This window comes from Spermophilus citellus (assembly GCF_964194105.1).
Source record: "Spermophilus citellus genome assembly, chromosome: 9".
Lineage (NCBI taxonomy): Eukaryota > Metazoa > Chordata > Mammalia > Rodentia > Sciuridae > Spermophilus > Spermophilus citellus.
The window spans coordinates 5,655,676-5,668,063 of record NC_138191.1 but is presented as its reverse complement, the minus strand read 5'-3'; the positions used below and the strand labels follow the sequence as shown (position 1 = coordinate 5,668,063).

At 53.0% G+C, this 12,388-nt stretch overlaps 1 protein-coding gene across 3 annotated transcripts in view; it reads right to left on the bottom strand.

Moving 5' to 3' along the window:
• IL6R (interleukin 6 receptor) overlaps nucleotides 1–12,147 on the bottom strand; it is a 46,352-nt gene extending 34,205 nt beyond the window's left edge. Inside the window, exon 1 of one of the 3 annotated variants that reach the window (XM_081306497.1) lies at nucleotides 11,814–12,147. In XM_081306497.1, coding sequence (XP_081162623.1) covers nucleotides 11,814–11,895 — 82 coding nt within the window. In that variant the 5' untranslated portion in view covers nucleotides 11,896–12,147. The remainder of the gene's footprint in view (nucleotides 1–11,813) is intronic. The other 2 variants (XM_081306495.1, XM_081306496.1) reach the window with 2 other exon arrangements.
• Between the last annotated feature and the right edge of the window lie 241 nt (nucleotides 12,148–12,388).

Sequence of the window (12,388 nt, the reverse complement as noted above, 5' to 3'; positions counted from 1 at the left end):
CAGGTCCCCAGTGTCCTCGGCCACCTCTCCTTGCACTCTCCATCTAAGGGCTGAAATGGGCTTCTACTGTGATAATAGTCAGAACCGTCATCACAGAGCACTCGCCCCGCGGGCCAGGCCCTGACCCAAGAGTCTCCTCAAGCAGCACTGAGAGCGAGGGAGGCACATCCCCACTGTACAGGGAGCCACAGATCAGAGAAGTGAAGGGGCTGCCCAGGTCACCTCTCTCTCTACCCCTCCCCAGTTCCCTTCTTCTGGGGTGCCCACCCACCTCTCTCCACCGCCTCGTTCCCTCTCCCCTTCCCTGCTCGCCCTACACCTTCTGAGACTTCAGAGTCCTGGGAAAAGGAGCCCTGAGGTTTGAGGGGTTTGCATAAAGGGGAGCAAGACTCCCCCTTCCAGCCGGCCACCCCTAGTAGGGCCCGGGGATCTCAGGAGTGTGGAGTCACACCTTGAGATTTCTCCCTGACCCCATACAAACAGCATTTGTATGCTGAGTTATCTTAAAAGCAACTGAGCAAGACCCTGTCTCTAAATAAAATTTCAAAAGGGCTGAGGATGTGGCTCAGAGGTGAAGCACCCCTGGGTTCAATCCTCAGCACCAAAGAAATAAAAGAGGCACCACCACCTCTGACTCCATCTCCCTCCCTCCCGGGTCCTTCCATCCCTGGGTCACTTCTCCCTGAGACCCCAAGATGTCATTTAGGACAGGCGAGACTGTGGGGCTTCCAGACTCTGGACTGTGTCCCTCTCTATCCTGGCTGGCAGCCCAGTTTGTCCAAACCCTCTTCTCAGGGTGATGGCTCCCCTGGCAGGAGCCTCCCCACCCTGCCCTAATGTGTCTGTACCTCTTGTACCTGCCGGTGTTTGTCTTGTGTTTGGCGCAGGCAGTATTTACCTTGGCTCAGCCCGCCGCCCCATCTGCCCCGCTGATTGCCAGAGAAGGCCGGGGCGGGGGGGAGGCTCCTTAGGACCCATAAAAAGGTAGCCCACACGTGCACCCACGGCTTCTTGAGGGGAAAACACTCACCCCTCCCTCGGCAGCACCAGACACATTACGTGGCCCCAGGCCAAGAAGGTCGCCCTGGATCCCTCTCAGAGATTATAAAGTAATTAAAGGAAAGGGTATCTGAGGAGGGCAAACAGTCCAACCCCACCCCCAGCTAACCCCCGGAGGAGATTAAGATACACAGAGATTAACAGCAGGACTGGAAGGGGCTGCAGAGAGGCGCAGGGGCTGTGGTCTAAACAGAGAAGAGGAGCTGCAGTCAGGGATGGGTGCTGCGTAAGGGTGGGTGGCTATGTGAAGATGGAGAGGGCCCTAGGGAGGGTTCAGACCAAGCTGCTGCCCCTTCCTTTCTTCCCCCCCATCCCAGTATCAGGGAAGGAACCCAGGGTGCTCCACCACTAAGATACATCCCCCAGTCTTTTGATTTTGAACAGCGTCTTGTTAAATTGCAGAGGCTGGCCTTGAACTTGTGATCCTCCTGCCTCAGCCTCCTGGGTTACTGGAGTTACAGGTGGGTGCCATTGTGTCTAACTGAAGCTCCTTCCTCCCTCCCTCCCTGTCTTGCTTCCTTTTTTGGTACTAGGGATTGAACCCAGGGGCACTCTACCACTGAGCCACTTCCCCAACTCTTTTTGTATTTTAAAACAGGTCTTCACTGAGTTGCTTAGAGCCTCACTAAGTTGCTGAGGCTGGCTTTTGAACTCGCGATCATCCTGCTTCAGCCTCCTGAGCTGCTGGGGTTGACAGGCGTGCACCACAGTGCCCAATGAAGTTGCTCGTTTCTATAGAAGAGGAGGGAAAGGTCCCAAAAGTTGTACCACCAGTGTGTCACGTGGCCAGGCTGGACTCCGGGCCCTGGACTCCTGGTTCGTGTTTATTCCACAGCCCTCTGCCTTCCCAGGGATACAGCACGTGAGGCTTATCTCCCCATCTCTCAGGGTAGCCTTGGGGTGCAACACGACCTGGCTCATAATCAGTTTCTGGAGGATGGAAGGAGGGGTCAGACCAGGTCCACCTACCGGGGCGCTGCCCTCTCCAGTCTCCACCCCCCACAGCAGACAGGAGGAAGCAAAACTCAACATCTAAACGTCACCACAAAGAGGTGGCTCTCTCCCCAGGGGGAACACGGGGTTAGTTCTGTTGGGCTCGGGCTGTGGGTCTGGTGAAGACTCTCGGGGCTGCTGGACTTCTGCTGTAACACATCCCGCGTTCTGTTTCAAGAGAGGGGACTCAGCACTAGAGTATCTAAGTGAATCCATGCTCCTTCAACTAATTCCTCAAGCTTACTCTGTGCTAATAAAAATACCAACAGGACTTTTTTTTTTCTTTGAACTAGGCAAGTTGATTCTAAAGTTCAAATGGGAAAGTAAACAAGGAGACAGAGCCAGCGAGATTCTGAGAAAACAGAAATGGGAGGGTTCGCCTTACCCACATCTGAAACAGTGTGGGACCAGGCGTGCTGGCGAAGGTCTAATCCCAAGGACCTTCAGGGGGAATAGAGCAGTCAAGTTCAGTGAATTTCCCGATGCTCCAGTAAAAGCCCTGCTTTGCCAGGACTGGTTGTGCACACCCATAACCCAGCGACTCAGAGGCTGAGGCAGGAGGATGGCAAGGTCAAAGCCAGCCTGGGGAACCCGTCTCACCATAAAAAGGGTTGGGGATGGAGCTCAGTGGTAGAGCATCCCTGGGTTCAATCCCCCATACAAAATAGTAATAGCAACAACATTTAAAAACAAAAACAAAAACACTTTAAAGCATCAGAAGGAAACGGAGAATATTTTAGAATACTATTAACTGGGCCAGGGCTGTAGCTCAGTGGCAGAGCACTTGCCTAGCACATGTAAGGCTCTGGATTCGATCCTTAGCACCACATTAAAAACATAGACAAACACAATATAGGCACGCTGCCCATATACAACTACAAAAAAACAAAAAACACTATCGACCTAGAAGCCAAGAATTCATCTACAGTTCAAAAACAAACATCTGCATGGCAAAAACTGACCCCAACTAACAAAAAGTAAAGTCACAAGACAACCGACCACCTGAAAAAATGTCCACAACTCAACTCATTACAACAGGACTGAATTCCTTGATCTATTAGGAGCTCCCATAAACAATAAGAAAAAGATTTTTAAAAAATGAAAGTCGGGTGCGGTGGCACACACCTGTGATCCCAACGGCTGGAGAGACTGAGGCAGAGGATCTTGAGTTCAAAGCCAGCCTCAGCAATTTACGGAGACCCTAAACAAGTTAGCAAGACCCTGTCTCAGAATAAAAAATAAAGAAAGGCCGGGGATGTGGCTCAGTGGTTAAGTGCCCCTGGGTTCAATCCCAGGTACCAAAGGAAAAAAAAAAAAAAGAACAGGTAGACTATATGAATAGATTATGCTAAAGCCTATTACCTGTGGGAAAAAATCTAGTCTCACTCATATAAATTAAATGCAGATTAATTCCACCCAGATACCATTTTCTAGGTAGACGCCACTTTAATAACACACTGGAAGAGGTGTGAGGACATCACATTGTCACTAGGAGTATAAATCAAAGCAACTTTTATTCTCAGTCAAAATCATAAATCGCAACTTGGAAGGCTGAGGCAGGAGGATTGCAAGTTCAAAACCAGCCTCAGCAATTTAGCAAGGTTCTAAGCAACCTAGCAAGACCCTGTCTCAAAATAAAAAATAAAGGTCTGGGAATGTGGGTCAGTGGTTAAGTGCCCCCTGTGTGGTTCAATCCCCAGTACCAAATATATACACACACACACACACACACACACACACACACACATACACACGTATACATACACGTGTCTTTTGATTCATCAACCCCACTTTGAGGACTTTATCCTGCAGGAATGCACTCATGCCACATGAGGGATGCAATGGTACCCCACAACACTGTCTAGCAAGGCAGGAAACCACTAAATGTCCATCAAAAGGGGACTTGAGGGCTGGGGTTGTGGCTCGCTGGTAGAGTGCTCACCTATCATGCACAAGGCACTGGGTTTGATCCCCAGCACCACATAAACAAAATAAAGGTATTGTGTCCATCTGCAACTAAAAAGAAAGATTTTAAAGGGTGGGGGACTAGATAAATAAATTCTGTATATCCATGCAATGAAATTCAAAACAGAGAAATAGAGAAAGTTTGGGGTTTTTCTGCAATACTGGAGGCCAGGCATGTAATCCCAGCAGCTCAGGAGGCTAAAGCAGGAGGATCTCAAGTTCAAAGCCAGCCTCAGCAATTCCTAAATTGCTGAGACCCTGTCTCTAAATAAAACATAAGAAAGGGCTGGGGATGGAGCTCAGTGGTTGAGTGCCCAGGGTTCACTCCCCAGTTCCAAGGGGAAAGAGCGAGAGGGGAGGGGCAGGCAATAAGTACTTCCTAGGGCAAGAGGGGGCAGTGAGTCTCTAATGAGGACACTGGGAAGACAGACGACCTCCCTGTCCCTCTGTCCTGGGAAGAGAAGGGCTTGTTGGCAACACCCATGATGTGATAGAAGCAGCTCAGCCCCGTCTGTCACTTCCTTGATGTGTGATCTTGAGCCAGTTACTGAACCTCTCTGAGCCTGTTTCTTTTCACCTACACAAGGTCACCTCTCTGTCAATGTTTTAGTCTCTATTAGGTCCTTTAATCAGCATGTAACATGCTGCTGTTTCACTCTTCTTTAAAAAAGCAAACAGCCTCCCCCTAGTCAACCTGTACTTTGGCCCATGAACATGCCATTCATTGACAGCTGCCCTCCTCAAGAGTGTTGCCTACCCCCGTTTCCCGTGTCCCTCCCGTTCTCCTTTCCCTCTTTGCTTTCTTCTGGAGGGATGGGTACTGGGGAGTGAAGCCAGGGTGCTCCACCTGAGATCCGTAACCCAGCCCTTTTTTATTTTGAGACAGGGTCTTGCCAAATTGCCCAGGCTGGTCTTGCATGTGCCACCCTCCTGCCTCAGCCTCCTAAGTCACTGGGATCACAGGTGAGCGCCACCACCTGGGGCTCTCCTATCCTCCTGTTCACCAGCCTTGGGTCCCTGCCCTTTCACCAGAGCTTCCCGGGGACCTGCCTGTTGCTAAATCAAGCTTGGTCCCCCCGACTGACCGCTCAGCGTCATTGGACAGTGGTTTCTCCCTCTTCTTGGGAGCACAATGGTCCCCATCTCTCTCCGGCTTCACTGGCCACATGTCTCAAGTCCCCTTGCTGGTTCCTCTTCCTGTGGCTTCAGAAGAGGCTCGGGGGCCCCCTCTTTTCCCCATTATCCAGCCCAGGGTGATCACAGCCAGTGTCGGGGCTTAAAATAGCATCCGCCTGTGGAGGCCCCACATCCACCCCCGGGCTCAGGCCTCCTCTGTACCCGCTCTCTGTAAGCCTGCTCTTTAGGTGGTCTAATCTCAAGCTGACCTCTGACCCTCCCTTCCTGTTTGTAGCCCACCCCACCCAGGCCAGGGTGCTGCGTTCCTCCCACCTGAGGCTGTTAAGGAGAATCAAGATGATCGCAGGCACAAGAGCTCAGCACACTTCCTACATACAATCAGCACTTCGTAAATTGTCGCATTGACTGCAATTGTTACATAGACAGGGAAGACCAAAGGATGCTTTCCGGAAGGAGCTTGGGAGGTGGAGAGGGACGCAAGTTGGAGAACGGGTGATGGGGGGACAGCCTGGGTACAAGGCCTCAGGGCCACACAGATGGGGACAAAGCCAGGCACAGAGCTGGCAAGAGGCAGATGGGAGGGAGGGTAGTCTGCTGAGTTTCAGTTAAAAGTGAAACCCAAGCTCAGGGCTGTAGCAGACAAGGTTTCCCGCTGCTAGGGACTTCTGACATCCCTGATCCCTCGGGAAGGGCAGTGGGCGGAGCCCGCAGATTGACTTCCCAAAAGGCACTCCCCAAGGACCCCCGGGGTGAGGCCTTCCAGGGCCACTGCAGCCCTCAAAAACCCCCTGAGCTGGCTGTGGAGATGCCTGTCTGTATTCTAGCTATTAGGAGTATTACAAGTTCAAGGCCAGCCTGGGCAACTTAGCGAGACCCTGTGTCAAAATAAAAAATAATCAGGCCTATAGTTCAGTGGTAGAGGATATCTGCGCTCAATCTCCAGAACCAGAGGAAATAATCTCTCTTTAAAAGACCTATACCTCAGCTGCACATGGTGGCACACACCTGTAATCCCAGCAATTCGCCAGGCTGAAGCAGGAGGACCACAAGTTCAAGGTCGACCTCAGCAACTTAGTGAGACCCTGTCTCAAAATATAGACAAAAAAAAAAAAAAAAAAAAAGGGCTGGGGATGTGGCTCCGTGGTGAAGCACCCCTGGGATCAATTCCCAGTACTGCCAAAAAAAAAAATGATCTGCACCTCACCCAGAGTCAATGATGTGACAATTGGCACATGCCTGCCCAGCTGGTGTCCACAGGGCCGAATGGCTGAGGCTTCTGTCCTCAGAGACACAGGAGCTTCTCTGGGGGTGGGGGGGACATCTGTGTGTCCCTAAAGAACCCTCTGCCCCAGAACATAAGAGGCCCTCGAGGAGGATCCATGGTCTCAGGGGAGGCGGGAGTTTTCCTGCCCAAGGGGGGAGCACAGGAAATCTCTAAATATTTTCCTGTTTCCATTAGGCTTTCTCTCAAACATCACCCCTCAGCCAGGCGTCCCCTAAAAGACCAGTTCTGCATCACACCGTCCCCAACCCACGGTGCCACCCTCTCTCCCAGGCTTGTCCCCTTGGCATTAGTTGCTATCATACTATATTTTTAATTTACATCCTGCTCTTTCCCCCGCTAGAAGGAAGCTCCATAACCTGGGGATTTCTGTCCGTTTTGTTCACTTCTGCATCTCAGCTCGTAGAATTGTGCCTGCAACACAATTGGAGCTCAAAATAAATCTTGAAACGAATAAATGATTAACTACACTTTTGTTTTTATTTTTGCAGCCCTGGGGATTGAACCCAGGGGTGCTCTACCACTGAGCCGTATCCTCAGCTCTTTTTACTTTTGTATTCTATGTTGGTCCCGGGGATTGAACCCAAGGGTGCTTCACCACTGAGACACAATATCCCCAGACCTTTTTTTGTATTTTGTTTTGAGACAGGGTCTCATTGTGTTGCTGAGGCCCTCACTAAGTTGCTGAGGCTGGCTTTGAACTTGAGATCCTCCTGCCTCAGCCTCCCAGGTCTCTGGGATTGCAGGCGTGCACCACGGAGCTGGCTTCACTGCACTTGCTTGGTGCTGGGGACTTTTCTAAACTATTCCTTAGCACATTTGATCCTCATTCCACCCTGGGAGGTACTACAGTCATCCTCAGTTCCAGGACCCCCTCAGATACCCAAATCTGTGCATGCTCAAGTCCCTTCTATAAAATGACATATAACCTGCTCACATCCTCCCATACACTTTAGGTCTTCCCTCCTAACGATGTAAACGCTGTCTGCATACTTGTTAGAACTATACTATTTAGGGAATAATGAAAAGGTAGGGGAAATCAGTATGTGTTCAGTATGAGGGCAATTGTTTTTCTATTATTTTTCAGTGTACTTGGGTGGAATCCCTGGATATGGGACCTGTAGGTACAGAGGACCGGCGGTATAATTTTTTTTTATATTTTCCAGATGGTGACATGGAGCCCCAAGAGAGATTCAGTCACTTGCCCAAGGCTACCTTCTTTTTACATGGCAGGTGGGGCAGAGATTTGTCTATCTGGCTCAGCCATTACCTGTGAGAACGAGCTTGTCCAGCATGAGGCCCTGGCTCAATCCCCGGTGCCAAGAAAGAAAGGAGGAGGACAGGAGAGGAAGACAGGGGGAAGGAAGGGAGGGAAGACAGACAGAAACCTCTAGAAGACACAGATCAGGACTGCCGAGTAGAACTTCCACTGATGGGGAATGCTCTGTATCTGGGCTGACCATACATGTGGTCACTGATAATTGAAATGTGGCTGATACACCTGAGGAATTACATTTTTCATTTGGTTTAACTTTCTGTTTTTCTTTTGTTTTGGTACTAGGGATCAAACCACTGAGGCACATCCCCAGTCTTTTTTTATTTTATCTTATTTTACTTATTCTATGGTGGGGGTGGACAGGGTCTCACTAGGTTGCTGAGGCTGGACTCAACACTTGCTAACCATCTCAGCCTCTCTAGTTGCTGGGGATCATAAGCATGTGCCACCAAGCCCCACGTGTGATTTGATTTTAATCAGCTTAAATTTAAATGGCCACACATGGCCACTGGCTAGCATATTAGACAGCTTTGGGCCTGGATTAGAGTTGGTGACTGGGAATACTCTGGATGCAAGCCTGGAAGGTCAGGGAAGGGTGGGCAGAGGGAAGGGGTGCCTACTTGGAGCCGTGAGCACCTGGGTTGCTCTGGGTACCCTACAAGTTCCCCATGCGGGGAGTACTGTTCACTCTGTTTGCTGAGGGTCCAGAGGAGGGAATGGAGTCAGGTCTGTGCTCTTGGTGACTGTGGTCCTCCAACAGGGTCACTTCTTTCCGGCCACCTCCCTAGCCAATTTGTCTGTGAGGAGTCGGAACCAAGCAGGCAAGTCAAAGAGACTGCATTTCTCTGTCCTCTTCAGGATTTGTACTTGACCATTTTCAGGCTCCTTTCAGGGTGGAGTCTGAGTGGCTGATCCCAGGGAGGCCTCATGGGCTTTCCAGGGACTCAAAAAAAAAAAAAAGTTTGTTGCAGTGATAAACAAGGGACAGAGCCAAAGTGAGGACAGACTTCTGGCAGCTGGGAGGCTGCAGGGGAAGGGCGTTTGTTCAGTTCCTCAATCACACCATTTAGGCAGATGTTCTCAACCCCGATGGTGCCTAAGAATCATGAAGGGCAGTTTGTTTAAAAAAATTTTTTTTTTCAGAACTCACTCCCTGATATTCATATTTAATAAATCAGGCAGGAGTCAGGCACAGTGGCGGACACCTGTAATACCAGCAACTCAGGAGGCTGAGGCAGGAAGATCTCAAGTTCAAGACCAGCCTCAGCAACTTAGCAAGACCTGTTAATGGCAGAGCTCCCCCGGGGGTCAAGCCCCAGTACCCGTCCATCAACCCATCAATCTGGGGTGAGCGCTGAGAATCAGCGTTTTTACCACGACTCCACCCATCCAACACAGACCCCAAACCTCAGGCTAGACCCAGAACAATCCTTCTGAGAAACACTGATGGAGGACGAGCCCAGGGACACAATCGGTGAGGGAGGGAGGGGGAGTTTGCCCTATAGGAAATTCAGAGGTCCTGACCGGACTCTGAGATACTTAGAGGTGTGCGTGGTGCTCTGTGTATTTTCTTGCATCGAGGGGAACTGGAATGACCCACATCCAGGCTTCCAGCCTGACACCTGAATGTCAGAGCTGAAGCCTGAGACCCAGCTGGCCCGGGGTCCTTCTCCTAGGCAAGGATGCTGAGGAGTCCTGGCTGCACCTGGACCTGGGATGGCTGCTGACCCTGGGAAAGCTTGCCTCTGGGCTCTGCAAGCTCCAGGCCCAGGCAGGCCCGCAGGTTTCCCCTCTGCTCAGCCTCCGCTGCCTCCTCTGCCCCCCATTTCTCTTCAGCGGGCTATCTCACAGTCATTTGCTCCAGGCTTCCTGTACAGTTGCTGTATTTTTGCTCTCCGTTTGTGGGCTGAGTCTGAGTGGGTGTGGGAGAGGAGCTGCATGCTTCTCCTTCTCTGCATTTTCCTTCTGAGCTGGGAGGGCTTTCACTTCCTCCCCCAATTCTCATTTCTGTCTCTTACAAGCGCTCTGTCATGAGATCCCCTTGCCCATCTCTTCAGAGCACCAGGGAAGCAGAACTGAGCACAAGACGGTCCTTACAGGGCCTCGCAGCTACCTAGGAACCAAAGGACGCCTCCAGCAGCAGCAGCAGCCTCCTGGGAAGGTGCCCCGGGGAGTGGCAGGAGTAGTGGCAGGCAGGCAGCGAGCCCTGCTCCCTTCTTGGGGAAGCTGGGAAGGCCTCTGCATCCCTCTGACTCCACCAAGAGCAAGTCTTGGCCTTCACTTCCCCTTGCTCAGTCTCTTCTGCCCCAGCATTCAGTGGCTCTCAGCTTGCCCCTAACTACCCTCAGCTCTGTCCGCTGGTCCAGTTCTACATCTGGGAGTCTCGGGGATCTGCCACAGTAAAGCACAGAGCCACAGAGGAGTCAGCCTCCATCAGGTAGGCTTGACGACTTCCCATCCCAAACTCTCTGAACCTCAGTCGCCTCTTTCAGAGTTTTATGTAGATCCGTGGAGAATTCCAAAACCTGTAGCTTTATCAAAGTCAAGCCAGGCATGGTGACACATGCCTGTCATCCCAGTGGCTTGAGAGGCTCAGGCAGGAGGATCAGGAGTTCAAAGCCAGCCTCAGCAACCAAGTAAGGCCCTAAGCCACTCAGGGAGACCCTGTCTCAAAATAAAAATAAAATAAAAAAATAAAAAGTGCTTGGGATGTTGCTCAGTGATTAAGCATCCCTGGGTTCAATCCCTGGCCAAAAAAAAAACAAAAAAAAAACACCTGTAGCCAGGCACAGTGGTCCACGCCTGTAATCCCAGCCACAATGAGAGGTTGGGGCAGGAGGAGTCCAAGTTCAAAGCCAGCCTCAGCAAGTTAACAAGGTCCTGTCTCAAAATAAAAATATTTTGGGGATGTAGCTCAGTGGTAAAGCCCTCAGGTGCAATACCAGCACCAAAAAAAAAAAAAAAAAAAAAGGAGGAGGAGGAAGGGAGGAAGGAAGGGGAAGGGGAAGGAGAAGATGTGTAAACCATGGTCTCTGTCAACACTGGCGGTTACTGCAGTAACTTTTCTCTTCTGAACTCAAAGACCACAACCATCCAGAAAGCCAAGAGAGCCACAGGCATTCCAGCCCAACTTCCACCTGTGGGGACCTTACCTTTCCTGCAGGGAGAAGTCTAAAAAGTGGTTCCCCCAGGAGCTCAGGGTGGCATAAGCAGTGAGAGCCAGAGCCACTGTCTCCCAGCCATCCGGTCCAAATGTCTACCCGCTGCTCCTTGGTTTTCCGTTGTGTCCTCAAAGAAGCCCTCAGACCCTAAAATAACCCTCCAGAGCAGCAGGTCCTCTAGAGGGAAGCCCAGGCAGGCCGCTGGGCGCGTAGCCAGACCCATAGAAAGGCCTGGCAGCGGGGGCAGAGTGCAGTCCACGGGGGCACGAGGCCCTCTCTCCCGCCCCTCACTCTCCAGTCTGAAAGGGGTATCCAGCTCAGCTCACCCCCAGAAAGTTCCAATGCCTTGCTGCCCACTCAGTTAAATTCCCAGGACGGGACAATTGGCTTGCCAGAGCTGGTGCCCCCTGAAGGGAGTGCGTGCGGCGGGAGAATCGGTGACTCAGCGCCCGTGATGTCAGACTTCACAGTCAGGGCACTGTCATCCACACGGACACCAGAGGGTTGGGGTAGAACCAGGCGGGGTGCCCCGCTCAAACAGAAGGGAGAAGCGGGGTGCGGGGACATAGGATGCCCCGCTGGGGCGCCCTCGGCGGCATCTCCACTTGGAATAACCGGAGAAAATAGATGCAGGGGGCCCTGGGACACGGGAGTCAGGCAGGTCCTTGTCCTGTACCTAGACCTCAGGTAGCTGCCGAGGCTCAGACAGACCGGAGCGCAGCAGCACGCAGCAGGAGGCGCACCCACCCCCGCAGCAGGGTCAGCCCTGCTCTGGCGACTGGTGCCCGCGGACACCTAAGGTAGCCACAAAAAGGGGGGGGGGGCGACCACACTTCCTTTGCTCGTTCCAGTCTCCCCCCACCGCCACCCCCAGCCCGATCGTGAGCGGCCCCGGCGGATCCCCACCCGCCCGCGACCCCGGGTGCGCGGGAGCCCTTACCCAGCGCCGCGCAGTCCCCTGGAGCCAGCGCCGCCCCGGGCGCCGCAGAAAGCGCGGCCAGCAGCGCGCACAAGGCCAGCATGCTTCCTCCTCGGCCGCCGCCCGTGGTCCCCGGGAGGCAGGTGGGGGGCGGCCGGGCCGGGCCGGGCGACGCGAGGGCGAGCGGCCCCTCCGAGCCCCTCCGCGGCCGCGCTCGGCTCCCACGGAGTCCCTCGGCCCCGCCGAGCGCCCAACTCAGCTCCCTCTGGCCCGGCGCGGTGTCAGGGCAGCTTCCCACTTGCACATGACTCAGAGCCGCGGACGGTCCTGGCAACGCAGGAAAACATTTGAGGAACTCGCGCTCCAGCGTCCCTTGGCCGTCCCCGGTGCAGTTACGAAAGCTGGAGCGGGTGGCGCAATCGCCCCGCGCACCGCACCGGCTCCTGGAGGGGGCGGCTTCCTGCCGCCGGCCGCACCTGAGCGGGGAGGGCAGGCACCTCGAGCCTTCCCGGGGCCCTCCCCGAGGTCTGTCGACGAGGGCAGGGGAGTTGGCCGCCGCGGGCTCGGTTTTGAGTTTTGGTTTCGTGAGCTGGTGA